General features: G+C 40.1%; 1 protein-coding gene across 1 annotated transcript in view; it reads left to right on the top strand.

Moving 5' to 3' along the window:
- sipa1l2 (signal-induced proliferation-associated 1 like 2) overlaps positions 1–8993 on the top strand; it is a 63207-nt gene extending 54214 nt beyond the window's left edge. The window contains exons 17-21 of the mRNA XM_082155418.1: positions 929–1148; positions 4286–4417; positions 7853–7973; positions 8532–8613; positions 8749–8993. Coding sequence (XP_082011544.1) covers positions 929–1148; positions 4286–4417; positions 7853–7973; positions 8532–8613; positions 8749–8895 — 702 coding nt within the window. The 3' untranslated portion in view covers positions 8896–8993. The remainder of the gene's footprint in view (positions 1–928; positions 1149–4285; positions 4418–7852; positions 7974–8531; positions 8614–8748) is intronic.
- The last annotated feature ends 15550 nt before the right edge of the window (positions 8994–24543 follow it).

The following is a 24543-nucleotide window of genomic DNA, read 5'->3' as shown; positions in this document are numbered from 1 at the left end:
GTCATCAAGTATTATTGTGGTATTCAAGTATTAGTACATCAAGTATTAGTATTATCTCTAATTATTCTTGTTTTTATTTCAGTTAACTGGAAAATATATTATTATCATCATTTAAGTGAACTGGAAAATGTTTTTTTATTTAATGTTGGTAATAATAATAATAATAATACAATTTATAATAATGTTTTTCCACTGTACTTAGATGATGATAATAATAATTATTGTTATTTTATATTATTATTATTATTATTATTATTATTATTGTTGTTGTTGTTGTTAAAGTCACTGGAGATGATGATTAATATTTTTTTATTATTATTATTTCTTCTAATAAAATAGGAATTCATATTTCAACTAGTCTCACTCTGCACAAACATTAATGTGGGATTGTTTTTGTCAGACTGGCATTATTCACCATGCTTTTTTTCTAATTCCTGAAGACTATAATAAGCATCCTATCTCTGTTAGTCCTCTGTCACGTTCATGTCTCTAATTGTCAGCTTGCACCCCTCCTCCCGCCAGTAGACCCCCCGTGAGGACCGTGTCCATCTCGCCTGCATTATTGATGAGAGCGCTATGACTCTAATAGATCTGACTCACAGACCCGCAGTCACTCACTCTGACTGCTGATTGGTCCCCAGCTGAGTCTCATGTTCCCTTAGCTCACCCTCCTTCTGCTCTCCACCCCCCACCTCTCTCCCACAATTCAATTAAGTGATATGTGCTTTATTGCCATGGCTGTTTTATTAACAATATTGCAGAGCCTTTCACATAATCATATTCTGATGAATAATATCTTTGCTTTGCTCGTTCACTCTCTCTCTCTCTCTCTCTGCTTTCTCTTTGTCTTTCTGTTACCTGTCGTCTTCTATTTACATCCCATCCATCACTTTCCTTCTCCTCAATCTCTGTTTTTGTGTTATTTCAGATACCGCTTGTCGGTCAGTCTCCACGCCGCTCCCTGTACCGGACCCTCTCAGACGAGAGCCTGTGCAGCAGCCACCGGAGGGCGCTGTCCTTAGCTAGCTCACGTAGCTCCATGCTGGACCAGGCCGTGCCCAACGACATCCTGTTCAGCAGCGCCTTACCCTACCACAGCACCCTACCACCTCGCATGGGTCTAAACCACGCCGCTGCTCTGCTCAAAAGTGAGTTTTCGCCACATTTAGCAACGTTGTTGCCAAATCAGTGATACTAACATTGTTGTAAGAATCCCACGGTTACATTTACGTACTGCAATATGCTGTCCACTTCATCCTAGAATGCATCACAGTACCAGCTGTACATAAAATGTAAACGCTTGGATTTCCAGCACTAAGACATGGTTGATGATAATGGAATAAATGAGCTTTTTTTGGCTCATAGCGGATTTTTCCGTCTCCTCTGTAAGCTCACCACATTCCTTCCTGTTACAGTAATTTTATCCTCTGCAGACTTTAATGTTGTACTTAGTAATGAAGCAAGTAATGATACTATAAATCTGCTGCTAATGCAAGAGAGACTTGGTGCTAATCATGCTATTATACGTCTTCTGAAATATTCTAGCGGGATGAAAAGTGTGCTGTAATAGGAAAATCATTATAATGCCACAATTTTTGCATAACTATGCTGGACTGGTCACTGAAAGCGAGATGTGTTCATGCGTTAAACAGCTGGAGCGCGATGCACTTGAACAGAACGCACGTTCTTGTGAAGTTAAGCTTCTATGTACACAGTTGTACGGAGCCCCCAAGGGGACATGGTGGTGGAAAAAAATATGAGATATTGTGTCAATGCGTTCTTTGAAACTTTGCGTTCGCTCGCAAAATGTTTGCGTTCCCCCGAGAAACTTTGTGTTCGCTCGCAAAACCTTAGAACGGTGGCCGAGAGAGCTCAACGCGCCTGCAACTGAAGAAAACACATGCAAATAGAAAAACACCCACAACATTAAGAAAAGATCTTCATCAGTTTCACAACACGTGTGCTCCATATACTCACGACACAACCAAATACAGAAACGCTCTGCAAATAGCACAGACCACAACGGAAATGTTTCCAGGGGACCCCAATAAGTGACGAACCCGGCTGGGACGTGCTTATAGCTCGTGAGCATCCCTATGCCCTACTCTCTTCGAAGGGCAGAGCCCTTGAAGTGGGGACTTTGGAGACTTTCAGCTAACTGAAAGCTCATTGTAAACTCTTCTTTTCTCAGTTGTATTCTGATGACATTGAACATTTTGTTAATACATTTTGTATATTGTATACAAAGTTATATGTCATAAACATGTCATCACTGTATGTTTTGCACACAAAAAAAAGTTTAAAAAATGTAATAAAATAAGCAGACTTTGAGCTATAAGCATGTCCCAGCCGGGTTCGTCATTTATTGGGGTCCCCTGGGAACATTTCTGTTGTGGTCTGTGCTATTTGCAGCGCGTTTCTGTATTTGGTTGTGTTGTGAGACTGATGAAGATCTTTTCTTAATGTATGGGTGTTTTTCTATTTGCATGTGTTTTCTTCAGTTGCAGCGCGTTGAGCTCTCTCGGCCACCGTACCTTAGCGTGCCCTCGCAAAACGAAAAGTTTGTAAAGTTGAACGTAAAGTTTCTCTGGAGAACGCAAACATTTTCCAAGCGAACGCAAAGTTTCTCGGGGGAACGTAAAACCTTTGCGAGAGAACGCAAAAGCATTGGCAAATAATTTTTATTATTTAAAATCCCATCTTATTTTTTTTCTTCTTCACCACGTCCCTTTAGGGGCTCCATGAAATTTCTATGTGTCCATCTTAGCGGGAAAAAAATTATATCGCAAAAACGGTTTGTTAATAAAGCAATGTTTCCATCCCATGTTTTTAAAACTTGAAATTATCATTTATATGGTAAATGTTTCCATTTTCAAAACTGAAATGAATGGGGAAAAAAAATGTATGCGCATTTTGTAAATTGTATTTTTGTAAAAAATTATAAATAAAGATTATAAATAATAAAGGTAATTCTAAAATAGAGGAATTATTTGCTGCCAATTAAATTGTATTTGATTAGCAGCAAATAATTCCTCTAATTTGGAAGCAGCAAATAATTCATACATTTTTGGAAATATTGTATTTATTTATTTTTTTGTTACAAATATTTAAAGCTTTTAATGTGCATTTTGGAAATTTTCTTTTTTGTAAAAAAATTGAATAAAATAAACATTTATGCTGTATTCCGGAAATAGTGAAACTATTATCCTCTAATTAAATTTAGATACATTTAAAAAAAACAAGATTTATGTGTATTTTGGAAACTTATATTTTTACAAAAAAAATGTAAAAACTTTACAAAAAATACAAAGTAATATTCCCAAATTAACAGAACTGTTCTAACTTGTTTGATTAAAAAAACACAAAATTAGCAAGACACGCATAACAGCCAAAGACGCCCATATAATGCATGTTTATGTAGACCTACAAGTAAAATAGCAAAAGAATTGCACAAATAGAATGTAAGAACACGTCCTGTGTGAACAGCCCTAATGCCTCTTGGCGCATTTCGCATACAGACACTTGATCTGTTCTCCAGCTGTCTGAAACGTACAGTTCCTCTCTCATTATAGCAGAACTCTAAGCCAGCCAACTTCATTCATTATTCAAATCACTCTCACCTCTCCGCTCTCAGGCGAGGCCTGTCTGTCTGCCTGCATGAGCAGACTTTGTGTGAATTAGCGAGTTTGCTCTCTAGGTCACCTAGAGCTAATTTTACTTCGCTTCTGTGAGTTGCCACGTTTGATTCTTTCTCCATAAGTACATCAAATTGTGGGTAAAGATGCCCTTTGGCTCTTGACTGTTGAGCAGTGGCAACTGCTTTTCTATCAAGCCAGTGGATGAATGTTTAATGTAGTTTACGCCGTGGTCAGGGCTTTTCAGTTGTGTCCTCAGTGACCGTCTCAGTTTCCTTTTAATCGAACTGATCGTTATATCCATGATGTCTATGGATGTTCAAGTGTAATTGTAGTCTCTCTTGAGTTAATTTATTTAAAGGCACCTTTAGGTCAGAGCATGTTCTGTTCGAATAGTGCTTTAAAATCATCATGGAATTAAAATGGAAGCTTTTTTTTACTTTCCTAATGATTGTTCCTGCACTTATTGTTAATGATTCGGTGGTGCACATTATTCCAACTTTGCGGCTAGTCTTCATCTGTGCACATTTCTCTAAATTAAAATGTCTTCATAATTTTGAATCACTGTAGAGATGGCATTTAGGTTATGGGTCCCATCTAAACATGCACTCTAACTGTCCTCTAAATAACTGTGTGTGCTGTCTCCACAGATGAGCTCTGGTTTTCTGACAGCTCACTGGCAGACAAGGCGAAGCTGGCGGACACTGGTATGATGCCCCTGCCGGACCCCTCTTCTGGTCTCGACTGGTCACATCTTGTGAACGCCGCACGGGCTTTTGAAGGTACAAGCTTCCGTCACACACACACTAAATATACTGGTTTGTCACTGAGAAACACCATATTCACAGCTGTGTACGGTCTTGACCCATTTAACATGCTTTGTGATCTTAAACTCGCTGCTCACTGTTATGGAATGAACAGCAAGGTTACTTGGTATTTTTTCCACGAGGACTGCCCTGACCCTTTGACTCTGGATATTTTTGTACCAGACAAATGGAGTCAAATGTCTTTATGTTTGTCAAAGACTATGGGGCATATTCATTCAACACCACGTGGTCTTTTGAGCTCAAACATGCCTTTTTTATGCAAATAAGGCTCATTATAAAATGTGCCTTATTCACAAAGGTCAGAATTGTTAGCTCAGTGCAATTATTGTTGCCCTATTTACTTTTTTTATTCAAAAAAAGATGTACACTACAATTAAACAATCTGGGGTCTAAAAGATTATTTTTATGTTTTTGAAAGAAGTCCCTTATGCACACCAAGGCTGCACTTATTTGATTAAAAATATTTGATTAAAAATAAATAAAAACAATAATATTGTAAAATATTATTACAAATAAGTGTTCTGATTTTAAAATGTGATTTTCCTCTGAATTTTCCGCATCATTACTCCAGTCTTCAGTGTCACATGATCTTTCAGAAATCATTCTAATATGCTGCTTTGCTGCTCAAGAAACATTTATTATGATTATCAATGTTCAAAACTACAGAGCCCCGCACATGACATACATGCGTCAAAAAATATATATATATCGTGGCCACGAATTAACAATATTGTTCATATTTTTGTGTAAACCATGCTATAAAAAAAAATCTGGATTCTTTTATGATTAAAAAGTTCAAAAGAACAGCATTTATTTGAATAATCTTTTGTAACTTATGATCAATGTAATGCAACCTTACTGAATAAAAGTATAAATGTAGTTTGAAAAAAGAAAAAAAGAAATCATACTGGCTCCAAACTTTTGAATTGTAATGTATTTATTCATAATTTCTGTCCCAGTAAAATAAGTACATTTTTTGGGTGTGTATTTGTGCCTTTACCTGATTGACATAAGTGAATTGGGAGCTAAAACAATGAAGGCCGCATGTGCAAATTAAAAATTGTATTCATCCATTTAATTTTTTGTAACTCATTGTATTAACTGTAGGTTTGAAGGAGAATTGAAAAGAACAGAAAATGCCTTTTTGTCCTATTATTGGAATTGTGTTTTGACCAAGGTTTCCCCTCAACACAAAGCTTTAGCCGCTCTCACACACCATTAACAAAGTTAACTGAAGGTTGCAGAAAACAGCACCCGTCTCCAACGCTGCTCTTGACCATGTCGAAATCACCACGTCTCTATTTTCCTCCCATTCATTTCCTGTGACTGCCTGAAGGCGCATTGTTCCGCAAGGTGCTAATTAGGAGCGGAGACCGTATTTCGAGCATTGAGAAATTAAGCCATTATCACAATGTGAGCCCAGCAAGACACCACTTAGGGAAATGACTCAAGCCATCGCTTGCTGTAATTACACATTTTGGGTTTTGGACGCTTTTACTCGTGTGCAATTACAGCTGTTCCCTCACCTTCAACCGGTCGCCGTGGAGACCATGGCGAATGCTGGCAAGGGCAGCTCTTCTTGAACTGAGAATTTCCTTTGGATCTACATGTGGAACGGGGGGAATACATGGTGGATGGCTTTAATTGGCTGGAGGGGCGTCCGGCAAGCGGGTTCTCCCTGCTAGCGTTGTTTTGTTTTTTTTCTCCCAAGCCCTTAGAGACGTGCTCTTGGGACCTGACGGATATGAAAAATGGAATGAGTGTGCGGCTCCGTCCTGAAATGCTAACAAATATGAGACCATCGTTTCATGGCGAGAGAAATGATTAAGTTAGCTTTTGCCTCAGGGTTGGGGTGCTAACTAGAAGGGTGTGGGGAGGAGGTGAGCTTACATTGTTGATTTCCATGTGCTGCTTTGTGCTTACTGTGAGACTGTTAATGAAATGAAATGAGAGAGGGGGGTGGAGGAAGCAATGAAAGGTGTTAGAAGAGGTGAGAGCTCTTAAAGGAGCCTCATGAACGCTTTTAGCTCGTCGTTTGACGAAACAATGGCAGGTCAACATCTTGTGAGATTGCTCATTGTATATTGAATAATATAAAGGGTCGTGACTCGCATTCTTGTTAACAAAGGGCTTGTAGGTCTTTATAAAGAAACAAAAGAAATTCTCCACTTCTAAGACCACACCCACGTTTTCTTCTGCTTTTCCAAGTGCAAAACACACATTTAAGGCAGTTTTGTGGCATGAATTCAAAGTAAAGCTCAATAAACACACATTTATTAACTGTTGGTCCATGTTGTAGAAGTTGTAGAAGTAAACAAGTAGAAGTTGGTATTTAAAAAATACTTTTTAAAAATACAAAAAAAAAAAAGTTTTGTTTTATGCAAGTGCCAAACACATTTATGTCAGTGATATGAAGTAACTTTTTGGTCCATCTTTTGCTATCAATGTGTGGAAATTGATATGCAAAAAATGTATATGTCAAAACTTGATATGTAGTTTTGTTTTATGCAAGTACAAAACTCCATTTGTCTTTGACTTTTTTGTCAGTAATATTGGGGTAGATTGAAATTAAGCTAAATAAAACAATACAAAATATATATTTATTAACTTTTGGTCCATAATTTGCTATCAATGATTAGAAATGGGTATTTAAAACTTTATAGACTAGATCACTGCTTAAATAAGGTAAATAAAAACAATAGAAAACATATATTTATTAACTTTTGGTATCAATGATTAGAAATTGCTATTTAAAAATGTTTCTAGATTTTGTTTTATGCCCAATGGAAATAGCAGTACATTTGTCAGTTCCACCCCCTGTTGCCCTCTCAGCAGAGGTAAAGGCGCTATATCTGTGCATTCTTGGTCTTGAATACTTAATGATATGCCCGTCTGACAGTGTAATGCTAAACTCACCTGAAAGCGTGTGAACCCCCCCTCCCGTCTCGCCATTAACCCTTCTGCCGCGTTAGCTCCGTTCCCCACTTAATTAACACCTTGCTCTGCTGAAGCTGGTTAACGCTTAGATTTAACACCTTGGAAAAAGCTGAAAAGGAGGATCGCATTTAATAAGCTTTTCTCTGGGTGTTGCTTGAAGCTCCTACCTGGAACATCAGCCTACAGTAAATCACCTCAGGTGAAGCAGTATGAAGTTCCATGTTTCCTGTGTACCTCAGGGGATTTCCTGCTTGTCTTGTTTTTTTTGGTCCTGTGCAGTGCTGATGAGTGATAAACAGTTGTTTTATAGTAGATTTACAGTGTGCAGCTGCTTAGATTAAATGATAAACACGTATACAGCACACCACACAGTCCCTTGCTATTACCGCCCTGTATAGATAATGAATGTTTCAGCCTGGATTTCTAACAGAATAAATCTTTCCTCTCTTTTAGATCAGACTGGAACCTCTCTGAGCTCCCTGACAGAGGAAGAGCAGACTAAACAGGTTCTGGAGCTCTCTGAGGAGCTGAGCAGAAGAGTGGGATGTGTGGCCGCCTCAACCCTACCGGCAGGGTAAGAAGAACGTCCATCCATCATCTGTCTGCCTTTTTGTCTCTGTCTCAAACTCTATCTATCCATCCATCCATCCATCCATCTATCCATCTTTCTGTCTCAGACTATCCATCCATCCATCCGTCCATCTGTCTGTCTAAGACGATATATCTATTGTCTGTCTGTCTATCTATCTATCTATCTATCTATCTATCTGTTTATCTGTCTGTCTGTCTGTCTGTCCGTCTGTCTCAGACTCCTATCTATCTTATCTGTCTGTCTGTCTCAGACTCTATATCTATCTGTCTGTCTCAGACTCTATCTATCTATCTATCGTATCTGTCTATCTATCTATCTATCTGTCTATCTATCTATCTATCTGTCTGTCTGTCTCAGACTCTATCTGTCTGTTGTTTGTCTATCTGTCTGTCTATATGTCATCTTTCTGTTCATCTATCTCTATGTCCATCTAATTATCCATCTGTCTGTCTATTTTTCTGTGTCTGTCTGCATCTATCCATCCTATTGATCTGTGTGCCTTTCTGTCTAATTTTTCCTGTCTGTCTATCATCTAACCAGGGAAGGTTCTCCTACTCTGCTAACTGGGAAGGTTAACCAGCTGGAGCTCATTCTCCGACAGCTGCAGTGTGACCTAAGGAAGGTAAGAGCCTCGAACATAATAACAGGCAAAAATAATGCTTAAACAAATCCACAACATAGCCAAACAAGCACTGTTAGCAGCGTTCACCTCAAGGCAGTTATTTGTAACGACATGCTTTGTTATTATCCTTCAAAGGAGCAAGAAGACAAGGCTATGCTCCAGGAACAGGTGCAACACCTTCGTCAAGACAACCTTCGACTACATGAAGAGAGCCAGACAGCAGCCGCGCAACTGAGGAGATTTACTGAACTGTTTCTGAACACGATGGACAAGAAACCTTGAGCTGAAGTAGTCAATAACTTCCCCTTCTTGTGCTTTGCAAACTACATAACCCAAGGAAAATTAGTCCAGCATTCTGTAAAAAAAAAAAAAAGAAAAGATGTTAGAGGAGAAATTTCAGCATTTGAATGTGAATGTGTGCAGAGCTAATTTGCTAACACACTAAAAACTAAGTCAAGGTCGGTGGCAGGATGTGAGAATGTGAATGAGAAAAGGGAGAGTAAGAAATTAAATATGTGATAAGGGCTGGAAGGGAAAAATAAATAGTTTATGACCAGTCGAAGGGTACGAACACGTCGTGATCGTGAAAGTGAATGTAATGCAATAAGTCGTGATTTCTTTCTAAAACTCTTTGGTTCCTTGGGCATAACATCTTCAAAGCTACCGTCGTAACTCAAGTTCAATCCTGGCTTTGTGGCTGTCCACCCCCATCGTTTGTCGAAATGTAGACCAGCCAGATGCAACGTTCCTTAGTGTCCAAAGCTCCCCAAGACTTGGTGTGCTGTATACCTGTTTTGAAATGCGTTTTTGTAAGTAACCCATTGAAACAAATGTTGTAGCAATAATTTTGCTGATGTCGTAATCACAGAATTGTTCGATAAGATTAGCACTGAGTGTGATTTGGTTGTATTCAAAAACTTTTATGTAGAAAAAAAAAAAGTCTTTCGTGTGCCTGATGTTATTGGTGGTAAAAGGATTGTTCCTCCCAGTTGTTTTCGTTAAACCATTTAACTGTCCGAGTCCGTACAAAAATTCATGACCACTACTCTTGATCCTTAGGCTGTCAACTGGCTTTGTTACCCCCCCAAAAAAACAGACGTTAAACGGTTAAACTTGTGTGGATGGGCCAGTACACGCAGACTAGCACCTGTAAACCACTTAAAATAAAAAGCCAAATTCTGCTTGTTGGTGTAAAGTACCTCAGAAAAAGTGTCTTGTACCTTCGCCCTCTTATTTAAGCTTATTTAACCTAAGATTGTTATTTTAATGAGAGTATTTTCCTTTTCTGCACTAAAAAGAGTAATGGCTCCATGTGGCAGTACTTTGTATACTTGTGTACCATGTCAGCAGTACGGTGTATAGCTTGGCTGAGAGATAACTGTAAACATAAAATGGTTTATTTCTGGGAAGTTCAGATGTTTGGATGCTGCTAGAGGACAGGATGTTGTTTTTTATGGCCTTTTAAAGATGTTTTAATTTCTTTGTAAATTTATTTCGTTGAGGTTGGGATGAAAAGCTTACCTTTGTAAAATAAAGTTTAGGATGTCAATAAAGTATGACTTGTGTCCTTTTAATATGGTGTTTGTGCTGAATTTCTTTAACATTGCAATATACGGCGGAAAAAAATGCAAATGATAAAATGCCAATTATACATGCATAGTTAGAATTGCTAAATAAATAGGATCATCGTATTTAGCTTTTTTGTTTGTTGTTGATGGTTGTGTCCAATCAAATGGCAGTTCATAATAGTTATTTTAAAGTTTATATGAATATTAATAAATTAATTTTAATGTTTAATTTCAGGAAGACTTTTAATTTTGGTACTGTGTTGGGTCATGTCCAATGTAAAATCTGCAAATGTTAATTGTTTAAAATATATTAAGTCGTCATTTATTTTTTTAAATGAACTTGTGAACTCTGTATCTTTGCTTTTTAAGCCTGTGGATGATGGATCGAGATCAATACTGGCTTGTGTTATTGATCAGACACTTTGGAAGCTGGGTGCATGAGCAGCACCTCTGAATGACAAAGTGTGCCCATCTCTGGAGTTCTCCACAATGTCACTGGTAAGAAACACGGCCAAGAAGAACCAACCTATCCAACGCACTTCAGGAGTTGTGATGTTTTAAATCTATGGCTGTTGTGATGTTTTTGATAGATTGAGATGGATAAAAAACTGAGAAGATGGACGAACACACACACAGGGAGCTGAAATGTGCAATAGTCAATGACCCGTTTCAGGAGAGTGTTATTCGTGAAAACTCTCAAAAAAATCAATACATTTCTCCTTTCGCTGGTTGTGATTGAGGAGAACGGAAATGTCAGCACTGCCCTACATCTGTGAGGAACCAGTGGTAAAATGTCAACCTATAGGTGACCTAGCTGTGATGGATGGCATGGACCAAGGTGCCTTTGCTCCAGTGGGAACTGACAAGGTGAAAGTGTGGTGTACAATTGATGGGCATTCCAAGATCTAGCTGTATTTTATTTTACAGTATGTGCACTTTCATTGTACTTACAGTGTACTTACCAAGAAAGTACTGAATCATTTAAGGTAGCTACATGGGTTAAGATTAGGTTTAGGGATAGGTTCAGGACTAGTACCTAGTTGTTACCCACCTAGTTATTGTAATTACTACAATAAGTATATAGTATGTACATGCAAAACAAGACTGTAAATTAAAGTGCTACCCAAGATCCTTTGAACAAGATTGGTCTCTGTATCTTTGCATGAGCATAGAACAATAACTAAGGGTTAAACTGGGATTTCGGAGGTGGGGAAACCCTAAAAACTGAATGTTATCAATGAAAAAATGATTCAGATATGTAATGCGCCAGCGGAAAATCTCTGGAATTTTATTATTATTATTATTATTGCAGTTTTAAAAGGTTTGGTAATCATAATTGACATAAAACACTGAAATGATGCGATATACATATATAAATATGAGATACAATTATGACAAAGACCTAATTTTGGGGAAAAAAAAGTTTGACATATGACAAATAATTTAAGTTATGAAAAAAAGTAATTTATAGGAAGTAAATGTTCTGACAAAAACAAATTCAACATTATTTCAATTTTGACTTATCTCATAATTATGACTTAGTGTTATGTTTTTGACTTTTGTCATAATTGTCACTCATTTGCTTTTATATGATGACTTTTTATCTCATATTTTAGATTTTTTACAATATGTCATGATTTAGAATTTTCATCTCATAAATTACTTAGTATGTCATAATTTCGACTTTGTCATAATTATGATTTACCAAAGCATGATTTTTTTATTTATTATGTGGCAGAAATACACTTCCATATTAAGGAGCCACCAAGAGATGAAAGTTATTTACTTTTTTTATATATATTTGTCCTCTAAGAAGAATTGCAGCTACCAAAACAGGTGGAAGTTTTTATTGGAATTTGATTGGAGATACAAGTCAGAATCTTTTCTGAGACTTTTGCATTGCATTATGTTTTTTCATGCATATGAATTCCTGTTTTAACCATGTGTGGTTGAGCACACATACATGCATGTTACATTATAAACATCATTAAAAAGCCATGGTTCAGTTCTTGCCGCAGGGTTCAAGTGAAGGTCAGTGAATGTCAGCTGATGCACACCATTTATGTGTCATCGTTTTAATTTATTAGTGATGTCAGGCAAGCCATGATGTTCTTGTTGTGAAGATCTGGGGAAAATTGGAGTTGCAATTATTAAAGTATGCCTGAAAATCATAGATTGCTGCACAAATTGAAAAGATAAAAGCACAATAATCACACATTATTCTCAGACCACAAACATGTGGTTTTACTCACAATCAGTTTGTTTTACACTGAGTGTTTTGTAGTGTGGTGCTTTATAGTCCAGTACTTCTGTGGTATTCTTCACATAACTGTGCCACCAAGAAGGCTCAGCAAAAATGTTCAGGTCCAACCACAACTTTGAGGAAAACTGCTGAGTGAGTCAATCGCACTGCCTCTGGGAAAGAAATCAAACACTCCTGTGATTAGAAAGCTTGACTGCTTGGCATCAAGATAAATGACGGATGTGAATTCACAGATTGCAGTTATCCGCATGTGCCATAAGAAATGCTTTAGCTATAAATTTGATTCTAGTGCACATAGCAAAGCCATACCTTGTGTTACATATCATAGAACAACCACAACACTTGATTAGAGACTGAAAAACCACATTAAGCTGGAGAATCAGTGTCAAGCCTAATCAAATTCTGAATTGAATCCTTTGTATGTTTGGTACTGTAACCGTAACTGAAGTGCCCTAAATGGGTGCATATGCCTCTTTAGCCCCCTTGCTTGTTATTTCTCCTTTAGATTCAGTATGATGTACCTAGACTGTCAAATCTAACAGATAAATGAAGATAGGCTACACAGCCACACTTTACCTGAATCTGGAGTGCCTCTGGGCTCTGCTTTAGGTCCGCCCTACATTTGTCCCTAACAAGAATAGCAATAATGAACTAGGGCATCAAAGGCTACTTGTAAACCTTAACAAATTCTTTTGATCTATCTCCATTTGCTGTTCAATAATGAATACATGCTTTTCAAGCTATTCGTAGATGGTTTTAGGGGGAGCCTGAGGGGCTGAAATTGTTAAATAGGAAATAAAGTGACACACACTACATTTCCAAAAGTAGAAACCATTTCTACTTAACAGGATTGGCAATTGCAGCTACACACATTGCTAACATACATTAATAAAATTAAGCCATGCTATCTTCTTAGACAAACTTTGTAGTAAAATGCCAGCCCAGTGTGTCAGAACCTGACAAATATCCAAAGTCATGTTCCAGCATCTAGCAGAAAGCCTTCTCATTAGAATAAAAGCTGTTATAGCAGCAATAGGTATGGCTACATTCATATTAGTGTTCATGATTTTGAAATTAAACATTTAAAAAGCACAAATGGATTGAGGTGTCCACATAATTTGGAGTAGCTACCATATGATTGTCTGGGTTAATTAGAAGCCAGAATGACAAAACGTTGCACTACTGAACTGCAACTTCTCTATCGCCATCTGTGGTTGAAACATAAAATTGCAAGTTGCCTGCAAAATTGTTGTTTTTACATCAGTTGTACAAGGACGAATGACATATATATATATATATATATATATATATATATATATATATATATATATATATATATATATATTAACCTAATTTATGTCATGAGTCATCAGAACTAAGAAACCTCCAAATCTCTTTCTCTTTCTGGGGCACAGGAGCACGTAGGGAGAATTCAAATCTTGCCCAAGGCAGCTGAAGGTAACTTTGTTTGTCGTCTCCCGAGGGTGACCTGGTTGCCTTGCCAACAAAGCATGTAATTGGAAATGAAGCGGCCGCACTGCCAAGCCGTCTTTGCTGATCAACCATTGTGTGATGCCTCACACACACGCACACACATTTCGTTCAAAGCACAGTGACTGATGTGCAAAAGCTGACTGTTTGTAATGTACCAATAACACCCCCCACCCACCCCCTTTGCTTCCTCCATCTTGACATCATGAATGTTTAAAATCTTCCCAAAAGCACTTTATTTTGTATGTGGCTTAAGTGCACACCTATCTGTTTGAGTGGAGGATAAAACATGTCCGACAGGAAGTACAACACTGATTTCAGTTTTCAGAGTACAAAAGTGTGTTAAGGGTTACTCTGTAAGAGAAGCTGACTTGGTGACTTTTTTCCCATGAGGCAGCGCATGAGAAGCACTGATGCTGAAGCCCACAATCTTTTAGAACTCAGAAATGGCACTAAATAACCAGACACATCAGTTCCAAGAACTTTTCTATAGTTTTTTTTCCCTTCAAGTTATAAATCATGAAAATCCATTCGCTACAAGAAAATCCTTTTTATAGTTTTTGTTCTGCCTGGTTAATGCTTCTGAAACTCAAAAGTCCAAGTAATATACTGCAGTTTAGCGCAGCGTCACGATATACCTGCCTCATCCTTTAAGAGTTTATTCTGCAGCATTGTTGACTCTGAACTTTATATGTCAGTTTGAATATATCTGCAAATCAGAGCACACAGCAGCAAAGGTCATGGATGAACAAGATGAATCTTCCTCTAAGCTGTCTTGCTTTCTGGCATCAGTCTATCCATGCCATGTCTCCCCTGCTGAAAAATGCATACTGAAAATTAATCTTTTTGAAACAGTCTTATTGAAGTAAAAGTCCTCAATCACATATTCCTGTCCCAATGCATGCCAAAAGGCCCTCAAAAAAGAACAAAATGGAAAGAAGAGGTATTTTTCATCTAAGGCATTGTTCTGAATGAGTGAGTCTTTGCTTGGGGCAAGGTGATCTTCAGTATACTAGGAGAGATTTGAATGAAAGATACATGAACGCTTTTAACCAAGGTTGCTCAAGGAAAACACTATGTCCTTCCCGAGGATATTGGATTCAGTTCTGGGCGCGTTCGCGTGCATGTGAGGGCCTTCAGGGAATGTAACTGCATTTATGATTTGATTTTGCATAATCCCATATTGGGAATGGACAGTGGTGGACCAAGTATACAAATCCTATAGCTACTTGAGTTGAAGAAAGCTTGAAATGACTGATTTGCATATGAATGCACACAAATATCTATAGAACTATCGTTCATTGATTTATTTTTTATTCATTGCTATTTGCTATTCTACACTCTCTTGCTCAAAATACCTGTCATTATAATGAATTAATAATCAGTGCAATCGAGCTTAAGGATCATATTACTCCCGGTTGATTGATTCGTTAAAGAGACACGCTCCAAGTGGATCATTGAATCAGTGAGTCCTTAACTGCAGCAATTGCATCAGTGCAATGAACCGGTTCACTGAAAAGAATCGGCTCAATAAGAATGATAAGTTCAACTTGATGTTGCTATCCGGACTCAGAGCGTTTCTTGATTTTTTCACTTGAAAATTACATTTTTATTCAGACTAGACATATAGGGTGCTTGTCATTTCTTATTTGTGCATCTTCGTTTCCTTTACTTGCATCCTTTCCTCACGTCTCAGCTCCACCCTTCTTAGGATTCGAGGGAAGGATGTAAGGAAAGAAAATAAGGACGGAGGAATCGAAGGAAAGCTTATTTGTACTCGAGCGCATCAAATCGTCAACAGCTGAAGTGATCTACCCTTATGTTGTTCAATCTTGGTTAGCCTATTTAAAGGGTCATGAAACCCTAAACCAAATTTTCTGAGATTTTAACAGAGGTAACTTATGTGTGTTGAACACCATTGAAGACAATGTTAACATCTGTTAGATTTAATAGTAGGGGGGAAATGGTTACATTTTAGTTTTTTTCCGCTATTTTCATCTTCCGGGTTTAAAATCTTGTCCACGTCGCAGAGCACCATGGTACGTTGATGACTCATCGGTGTCTCATAATTATTCATGACTGAGTTTTCTTTTCCAATGAGAAGACACTTGCTCTTAATTATTCATGACACTACGTGGAACTTTCCAATGACAGACGTGTCAAACTGTGATATCGCGTAGTAGACGATGTGCAAAAGTTCCAGTGCATCTTTCCCCTCGATGCTGCCCGGGCTGGACTCTGACTGTGGGCGGTTGGTTGACCATCAACCACGGACACATCTAAACTATGTGTGTGTAGCAACCATTCAACTGGAGAATGGTGGACTTCGACCTTGCGAGTGATGCGGTCCCGAGGACTTTTCTATCGATTCAGAGGTGTGTGTGTGTCTAAAATGTAACCCTGACCGTTTTACTTGCCTTTTGTTAAATAAACACTCGTTATAAAAATTTAGATATTTCGATAATACCTCAATTGTATGGAACGTATGCTTAATTTGTGCAAATTTCTATGTCACTGACTGTCCATCTTTATTATGTGGGTTTAGGGGGCGCGTAGATCTAGGCTATGTACGGAACGTTTTTGTTTTGTTTTTGCGGAAAATTTATTATTTTCAAATATATGCATTTATAGTGTGTATATAAACAAATATATATTTTATAATGACATAATTATACGTATACATGTACATTTATATGTTTTAAATACAGTTATGATTACTGTAGGCTAATATATGTAGCAGTGCATTCAGTTACTTTTGAAAGGACAAAAATAAGGTGTCAGTGTATTTCATTAGACTTTAACTTTGTCAGCTATAAAAAAAATCTAGCATTTTCCTCACGTTTTACCACTGATTTTTAGTGACAGTCGATATGCATGGGCCACTGGCGATCGATGACAGTCGGCTTCACTCGTCTCTTTCGGCGGATCAGCAGAGGACCTGGATGACGCAGTTTCTGTGGCGGCATCTGAGTGTGAGGATTGGTCGGACTCAGCGGACCCCGCCCCTCCCTCTCAGGCTGAACGGATCGACACCAGAGCAAGTATTGATGCCGAGCTTCTCCGTGTTGTCACTCGCGCTGTCGACGAGCTGGGACTCGACTGGCTTTCCCCAGAAGAGCCCGCTAGAAGCCGCCTCGACGAATGGTTCCTGCCGGGGCGCCAACAGGCTCCTCGCCAGCGTACCGCTCCATTTTTTCACATCCAAGTGAACCCCCATCACAGGCCATTCTTGAGATTCGCCTTCGAGGGGCAGACATATCAATACACAGTCCTACCATTTGGACTGGCTCTAGCGCCTCGTACATTCACAAAGTGCATGGATGCGGCTCTCTCCCCCCTGAGACAGCGGGGAATGCGTATCCTGAACTACCTCGACGACTGGCTCATACTGACTCAGTCAGAGGCGGAGTCCCATACTCACAAAGCCTGGCTCCTTGGCCATCTAGAACGCCTTGGCCTCAGGGTAAAGTTATCCAAGAGTAAGCTGTCCCCCAGCCAACAGATCACATTCCTGGGAACAGTTCTCGACTCCGTTCATATGAGAGCATGGCCCACGCCGGGCCGGGCTCTATCAATCCAGCGGCTCGCCGCGTCGTTCAGAGTGGGCTGGAAGGACACCAGCTGGTACCAGCAGGGTGTGAGCATGGGTTTGGTTTCAGAGAGGAGGGTTATCTCAACAGACGCTTCCAACCTCGTTTAGGGAGCCCTGTACGAGGGCAGGCCTGCCTCCGGCCTCTGGTCAAGCTCGGAGAAACGCCTACACATCAACTGCCTCGAGATTAGAAAAGTTTCTCTAGCCCTAAAAACCTTCCTCCCACATCTGGCGGGACACCACGTCTTGGTCCGTACAGACAACATGGCTGTGGTGTCCTACATAAATCGCCAGGGCGGCCTCAGGTCTCGCAGCCTGTTCACCATAGCCAAACAGCTACTGTTATGGGCTCACGCCAATCTGCGCTCACTCAGGGCAGCTCACGTGCCGGTACACGATGAACATAGGAGCAAACATGCTATCTCGGGGCAACGTTCCCCCAGAGGAATGGTCTCTCCACCCCCGGACGGTTCTCTTGTTGTGGAAAGTCTTCGGCGAGGCAGAGGTGGACCAGCCTCCCCCTTTACGCGTTCCCTCCGGTCTCGATGCTCCCCCAGGTCATCAAACGGATCAGGAACACCAAGTGCGCAGTCCTCCTTGTAGCCCCCCTCTGGTGAACCCAGATTTGGTTCCCAGAGTTGATGCAGCTGTCCACGACAGCTCCGTGGCCGATCCCGCTGAGGAGCGACCTCCTCACGCAGGCGAACAGGACAATCTGGCACCCCCATCCCGACTTGTGGGCCCTTCATGCGTGGCCCCTCAACGGGTACCCCAGGACCTCCCAGAAGGTGTCCTAAATACCATAATGGAGGCTAGAGCTCCGTCCACTAGGCGCCTCTACCACCTCAAATGGTCAGTGTTCTCCAGCTGGTGTCTAGCTCGGAACCTCGACCCGTGTAACTGTGAAGTACCAATGGTACTTACGTTTCTCCAAGAGCTGTTGGACGCGGGGTGATCCCCCTCCACACTCAAAGTGTATGTGGCAGCTATTACAGCTTTTCACTTACCGGTGGCTGGCTCTTCTTTGGCTAAAAGCGACCTCATCGTTCGCTTCCTTAAAGGAGCCAGGAGACTTAACCTGCCTCGGCCACCTTCGGTGCCGGCCTGGGACCTATCCTTGGTTCTGCGGGCTCTTAAGGGACCTCCCTTCAAGCCACTTGAGTCGGCTGATCTGAAATCCCTCTCTCTTAAAACTGCTCTGCTGTTAGCACTAGCGTCAGTTAAAAGAGTTGGGGACTTGCAAGCACTCTCCACGGGCGCTTCATGTCTTGAGTTCGGGCCCAATGACTCCAAAGTCGTCCTTAAACCAAGACACGGATATGTACCCAAAGGTGCTCTCAACTCCGTTCAGAGCCCAGGTTATTTCCCTATCAGCTCTTCCCGTATCGGAAGAAGATAGTGATGCCCACACCCTCTGCCCCGTCAGAGCCCTGAGAATATATCTGGAGCGTTCTGCCTCTTTCAAACAGTCTGAACAGCTCTTTATCTGTTTCGGGGGCCGCACCAAAGGGCTGCCGGTCACGAAACTCACACTGTCGAGATGGATAGTGGATGCCATCTCTCTGGCCTACACCTCTATGGGTCTTCCGTGCCCCATAGGTGTAAGAGCTCACTCCACAAGAGGCATGGCTTCCTCTTGGGCATGGTCCAGTGGAGTCCCCATTGAAGACATTTGTGCGGCGGCCGGCTGGTCTGCTCCGTCCACATTTGCAAGGTTCTATAACCTAGAGGTTCCTGCCTTGTAGGCACCAGTTCTCTCCATCTAGGGCCCTGGCTCTTTCGACCCAGACCTATGTATGACCTAGGCCCCCCCTGCGGGTGCCTCTGTCACTGCATGAAAATTGGGATTTCCGACCCCGTAAACGGCCGTAAATCTCCCTAATTTTCGGCAGTTAACGACAATTTACAGCCTGTGAACGTCGCGTTCGTCTGTGCCGAATATTGTCGGAAACGAACCATGACGTATGCAGAGCGCTCGCGCCGGAGGTGTGAATGGCTCTAATTACCATATGAATAGCAGCTCCCGCCAGAGAAAGGCTTGAATTTCCTCACTCACTATTGGTTGAACCCACGTGGTTTAAACAAGAAAAATCACTCGTGATTGGTTGGCAGATCTGTTACTATTGGTCACCCTCGCTCATTATAAATTCAAAAAATTATAATATTCATATAAATGATACATAAATTATTTTTTTATATTCATAATATGCTATTCTGTGGTATATTCATGTCATTGTTAACCTATGGACTACACTATTATTACCATCAAGGACATGAATTTATAAAGGAAAGGAAAATTTGCCAGGGACATGCTGTTTATTCAAAGAAAGAGCTTTATTAGCACAAACACAAAACAATATACACCTATGTACAAAGCATAGATCATCTGCACACACAACAAATTGGAAGCTCAGTGTCTGTTTTCATCTTCGGAGCTGTAGGTGACTAGCGGCGTTCTCTCTGAATTCGATCCACTTTGAAAACGTCTGTGGTGCGTTGTCCTGTATTTAGGAGTCGCCTCTAATCTCGACTGCAGCGTAGCACAGAGCTCTGTGAGCTCCTGGCTGGTGGTTGAACTTCATCGGACATCAGATCTATGGTGGCGCACTTCCAAATGCCCACGTCATCCTCACCTAGCACACCGTCTCGCTTCTAGCAGCTGTAAAAACAACCAATACAGACAATCAGTACTGTGATGCACTGTGTATGGACACAAAACATCTATTAATGCACTTGAAAAATAGTCACATTGACTAAAAATCTTACCCTCTTTCTTCTCGCTCGACTCCGAGCTGAACTCTTCACAGCTTCGGCCTGCAGTGCCAGATCTGGTTGTTTGTACCTGAAGCTCCTGCGTACTGTCTCGTAGTACGTCTTACAGGCAGCTGGAAAACAATTAAATGAGAGTGATATGAATAAAAACAACGCAAGTCACAGTAAAATGAAACAAGGAGAAAATAGTCAAAGTTACTTATAATGTCGTCATGATCAGCGTCATGAAAATCTGGACTTGCAGACATAGCTCGGAGTAAATGTGAGGTTACGCCCTCGTTATGAGGCGAGGTTACTCTATGGAAACAAAATGTATGATTAAGATCGTAAACTATAACGGATCTATTTTCTTATACAAGAGAATGAAAGCATATTCTTTGAATCTTACCTTTAAAATGTTTGTAAGTTTTTATGAAAGTAAAAAAATAAAAGAATGTAAGATTCTTACATTTTTTTTACCTTGCTCCAGTTCGTAGCGCCCACAATTTGTCTCAGAGTTGAGAAGATGGCATACTGCTTCCTGTAAATTACATGATTATTTACAATTATTAAACAAATAATAGCCATCACTCCCATGACCTCTTGCTTTATGATGAAATCATGAAAAACTGAATATTCTTACATTTCACAAGGCCTGACAAAATACAAAAGTGACCGATGAGATGAATACTTACTGGGTGTCAACAGGTCTTTGCTCAGAGGTGCGCTAGCATTTTAAGGGCGAAAAAAACAAAGAATATTCAAAAATGTACAATTATTGAAATCAAACAAAAAGGTAAGAATTGCCACACTCTGCTCTTCTAAGCAAGACTGTCTGAAACATGTCATTAAGCCAATAAAATAAACTGTTACCAAACTTGATTCTCAAGCAGTAAGTAAAGACCAATTTATAGTTATGCGTCGACCTCCCGCTGTAGCTACAGAGTAGGCTGTGTACATAGCGTACCCTTTAGCACACCCTGACGTGCACCTCTCCCAAAATGTAACAATGCGTCAATTTTACGTGGACGGAAGCGCTGTGATTGGTCTAGAACGCCTCCCTCGGGTTTCACAGGCTTCTTTCTGCATGTGTAATTGTGCGTCAACAGGGACAACAATGCAGAAGTATAAATGAAACAGTGTAGCCTATAGCGTAGAGGCTCGGGCTTCGGTCTGACGCAAAAGTATAAATCAGCCTTAAAGGATTAGTTCACCTCAAAATGAACATTTCCTGATAATTTACTCACACTGAGTGACAAGATATCCATGTCTGTCTTTCCTCAGTGGAAAAGAAATTAAGTTTAAGGAAAACATTTCCATATTTTTAATGGCATATACTTTAATGGCAACCAAAGATCTCAATGTTCCAAGACGGTTCAAATGTCCGTCTCAATGCAGCTTCAGAGTCTCTACACAATCCCAGTCGAGAAATCAGGTTCTTATCTAGCAAAACCATCTGTCATTTTCTAAAATTATATATACACATTTATGTATTTTTTAAACAATTGTTTGTCTTGTGCTAGTCTCCTGGCATTACAGACATTTGAACCTTCTTTGAACATTGGGATTGTTGGTTGCCATTAAAGTCCAATCTCTGTAGAAAAATACTGAAATGTTAATCCTCAAAACTAAATTTATTTTCCACTGAAAAAAGAAATAAAGGTTGGGGCAACAGATAAAGTGAATACTCACTGGAAATGTCCTTGCGCTGAAATCTGGCTGCACATTTCTCCGGGTCAGAGAAGGCTTCCACAAGACATTCAAAGTAGGGATGGGGCCGATCCGATCCAGTATCGGTATCGGGACCGATACCAGCGTAATTCACGTATCGGATTTTCCCGATCCAACCTGCGGAGATATCCGATATCCTTGAGTCATGTCTGCGCTTTAACGTTGTCTGCTGAAATGACTCCAAAAGTGATTCCCGCCGGCTAGTCTGCTAGCTGGCTGCAAACTGCGGAATGGATTTCCTGAACGGAGGCGCGGCTCAATGAGACACAGAGTTATGAGACACGCCACCGCTCAGGAAATCCATTCCGCAGTTTGCGGCCGCTGTGTGGAAATTCTTCACACTGGAAACACCGCAGAGCAAGACAGCAAAATGCAATGTTTGCAAAGCCGTAATTCAGAGCTCGTTGAAGCTCCCTCGCGTCGTACAACACAACGAATGCAATCAAACATTTAAAAAAGCACCACGTTACTGTGCGTTCACACCAAACGCGAATAGCGCGTCAAATTCGCGTCTGCCGCGTCTAGTTGGACGCTTGAATATTTTGAATCCATTCGCGCGCCCAGAGCGAAATTGACGCTCGTAAAAAGCAAAAGTTTGAAGCGAAATTGACGCGCGTCTGAGGCGAAATCCGCTTGTCTGTTTGCACATGGCTGATGTTGATCGAGCATTCATCGAGAAAGTTACAGCATCGGAGCGAGGATCACCCTTTAGATAGTGTGTGTGTGTGTAAGATGTTTACACTTGCACTTTTCTTATATTTCAAGACTCAAGTATTTGACATTTTGGGAATGTAATAAATATTGACATGACCTACAGTTGCATATTTGTTTTCAGAATGGGATTTTTCCTGTTAACAGGATTTACTGTTTTTCTGACTTCCTTTTCTGACCTTATACTTACCATACATGCATAAATATGTAGGCCTACATATCATACTTGCCTGTTGAGAGGAGTTTATTTCAGCATCATATAAAATAAACAATAATGATAATAATAATATTAAAGCAAACACAGCTCTGGTATCGGAATAGTATCGGTATCGGCCGATATCCAAATTCAGGTATCGGGATCGGATCGGAAGTGAAAAAATGTGGATCGGTGCATCCCTAATTCAAAGTTTGACTTAAGAGTCTGAAACACATGAGTCAGCCAGTAAGTACGGTCATGTTGCCTATACTAAATTAATAATGAAATACTGGAGTCATTACTACGCTTAATTAAGAGTGAGAAGAACCTACTCATCTTGAATGGACAAAAAAAACTAATGTTTTTGTCTCATCTTTCCATAGAACATTTGAAAAGTAACTGAAACTACTGGAACTTCAGACGGGCAGAGGGACGACCAGACTCTGACCATAGAACGCTGCCCGTTTGAAGGTCCAGTAGTGTCAGTTACTTTTCAAATGTTCTATGGAAAGATGAGACAAAAACATTCGCTTTTTTTGTCCATTCAAGATGAGTAGGTTCTCACTCTTAATTAAGCGGCTTAAATAACTCTGACCAGCACTGTATATATTTAAAATAGATTATTCACAAGCAGTAAAAAACGACTTGTCTTGAATGGAGTGTGACTTTGTGCAGAGCACTGTTTTGTGCAGGGGGAAAAGTACTTACCAGGAGTGGACATTTCACTGCCAGGACGCTCCACTTGGCTAGACATGGCACAATCTTTATTAGATAAAACACATGAATAAGCCTGTGACTTATGTTGTACACAACACAATATTATGTTTAAGTTGTCATCAGTACTCACCAGTTTTGTGCAACATGCTGGTGTCCTCAATGGGCTGCAGCTTCCTTCGTACATTATTGAAGGGGGTAACGTTATATCTTGACGCTTATACAGAGGTAATGTAAAATAAAATATATAAAGTTAAAGAATTAAATTTTTAAACTGCAATTATAAATGAAGAGAAAACGATTACCCCTGATATTCTCATCCGAATCCAATAATACTGCAAAATGTTTGTATAAAATTTCAGGCCCAATTTGTATCAACCGATTTTATATTTCATCTAATCACCTCATCGTCCTTCTCCTCTGCCTGGTAACGTTAACGTTGTTACGTTAGGTGTCACATTCACGACGCACATTTATAAATTAGACAATTCACCTTTAAACCCACCTTGCATCATCTGTGAACCCCGTAGCAAGCTGCTATATGGACAAGCTAACTTAGTTAGCAAAGAGCTAAGTTAGCCAGTCAGACTCAGAACTCTATGCCATGCTGCTATCGGTTTACGTGCAGTTTAGTATCCCAAATTGACATAATCTCTCGTGTACAGCTAAAATAACATGGACACTGAACATGAACCATGAGCAGCAAGCTAACTTTAAAAAAAAAAAAAAAAGCGCCAAAAGCTAACGAGAAGTTGTTTACACAGAGAGTGCGCGCGCGCGACCGGCTCTCTCTCTCTCTCTCTCTGGTCGTTCTTTTAGTTAAAACATGCGCCCCGTCACAAACGCAGCCGTTCATCTACATTACTCACCGATCAAATAAGACTTTGGCAGGCGCTAAAACAAGTTCAATGCA

Source organism: Leuciscus leuciscus, assembly GCF_965113295.1.
Source record: "Leuciscus leuciscus genome assembly, chromosome: 23".
NCBI lineage: Eukaryota > Metazoa > Chordata > Actinopteri > Cypriniformes > Leuciscidae > Leuciscus > Leuciscus leuciscus.
The sequence above is the reverse complement of the archived record's forward strand: the minus strand, read 5'-3'. Positions and strand labels throughout refer to the sequence as shown.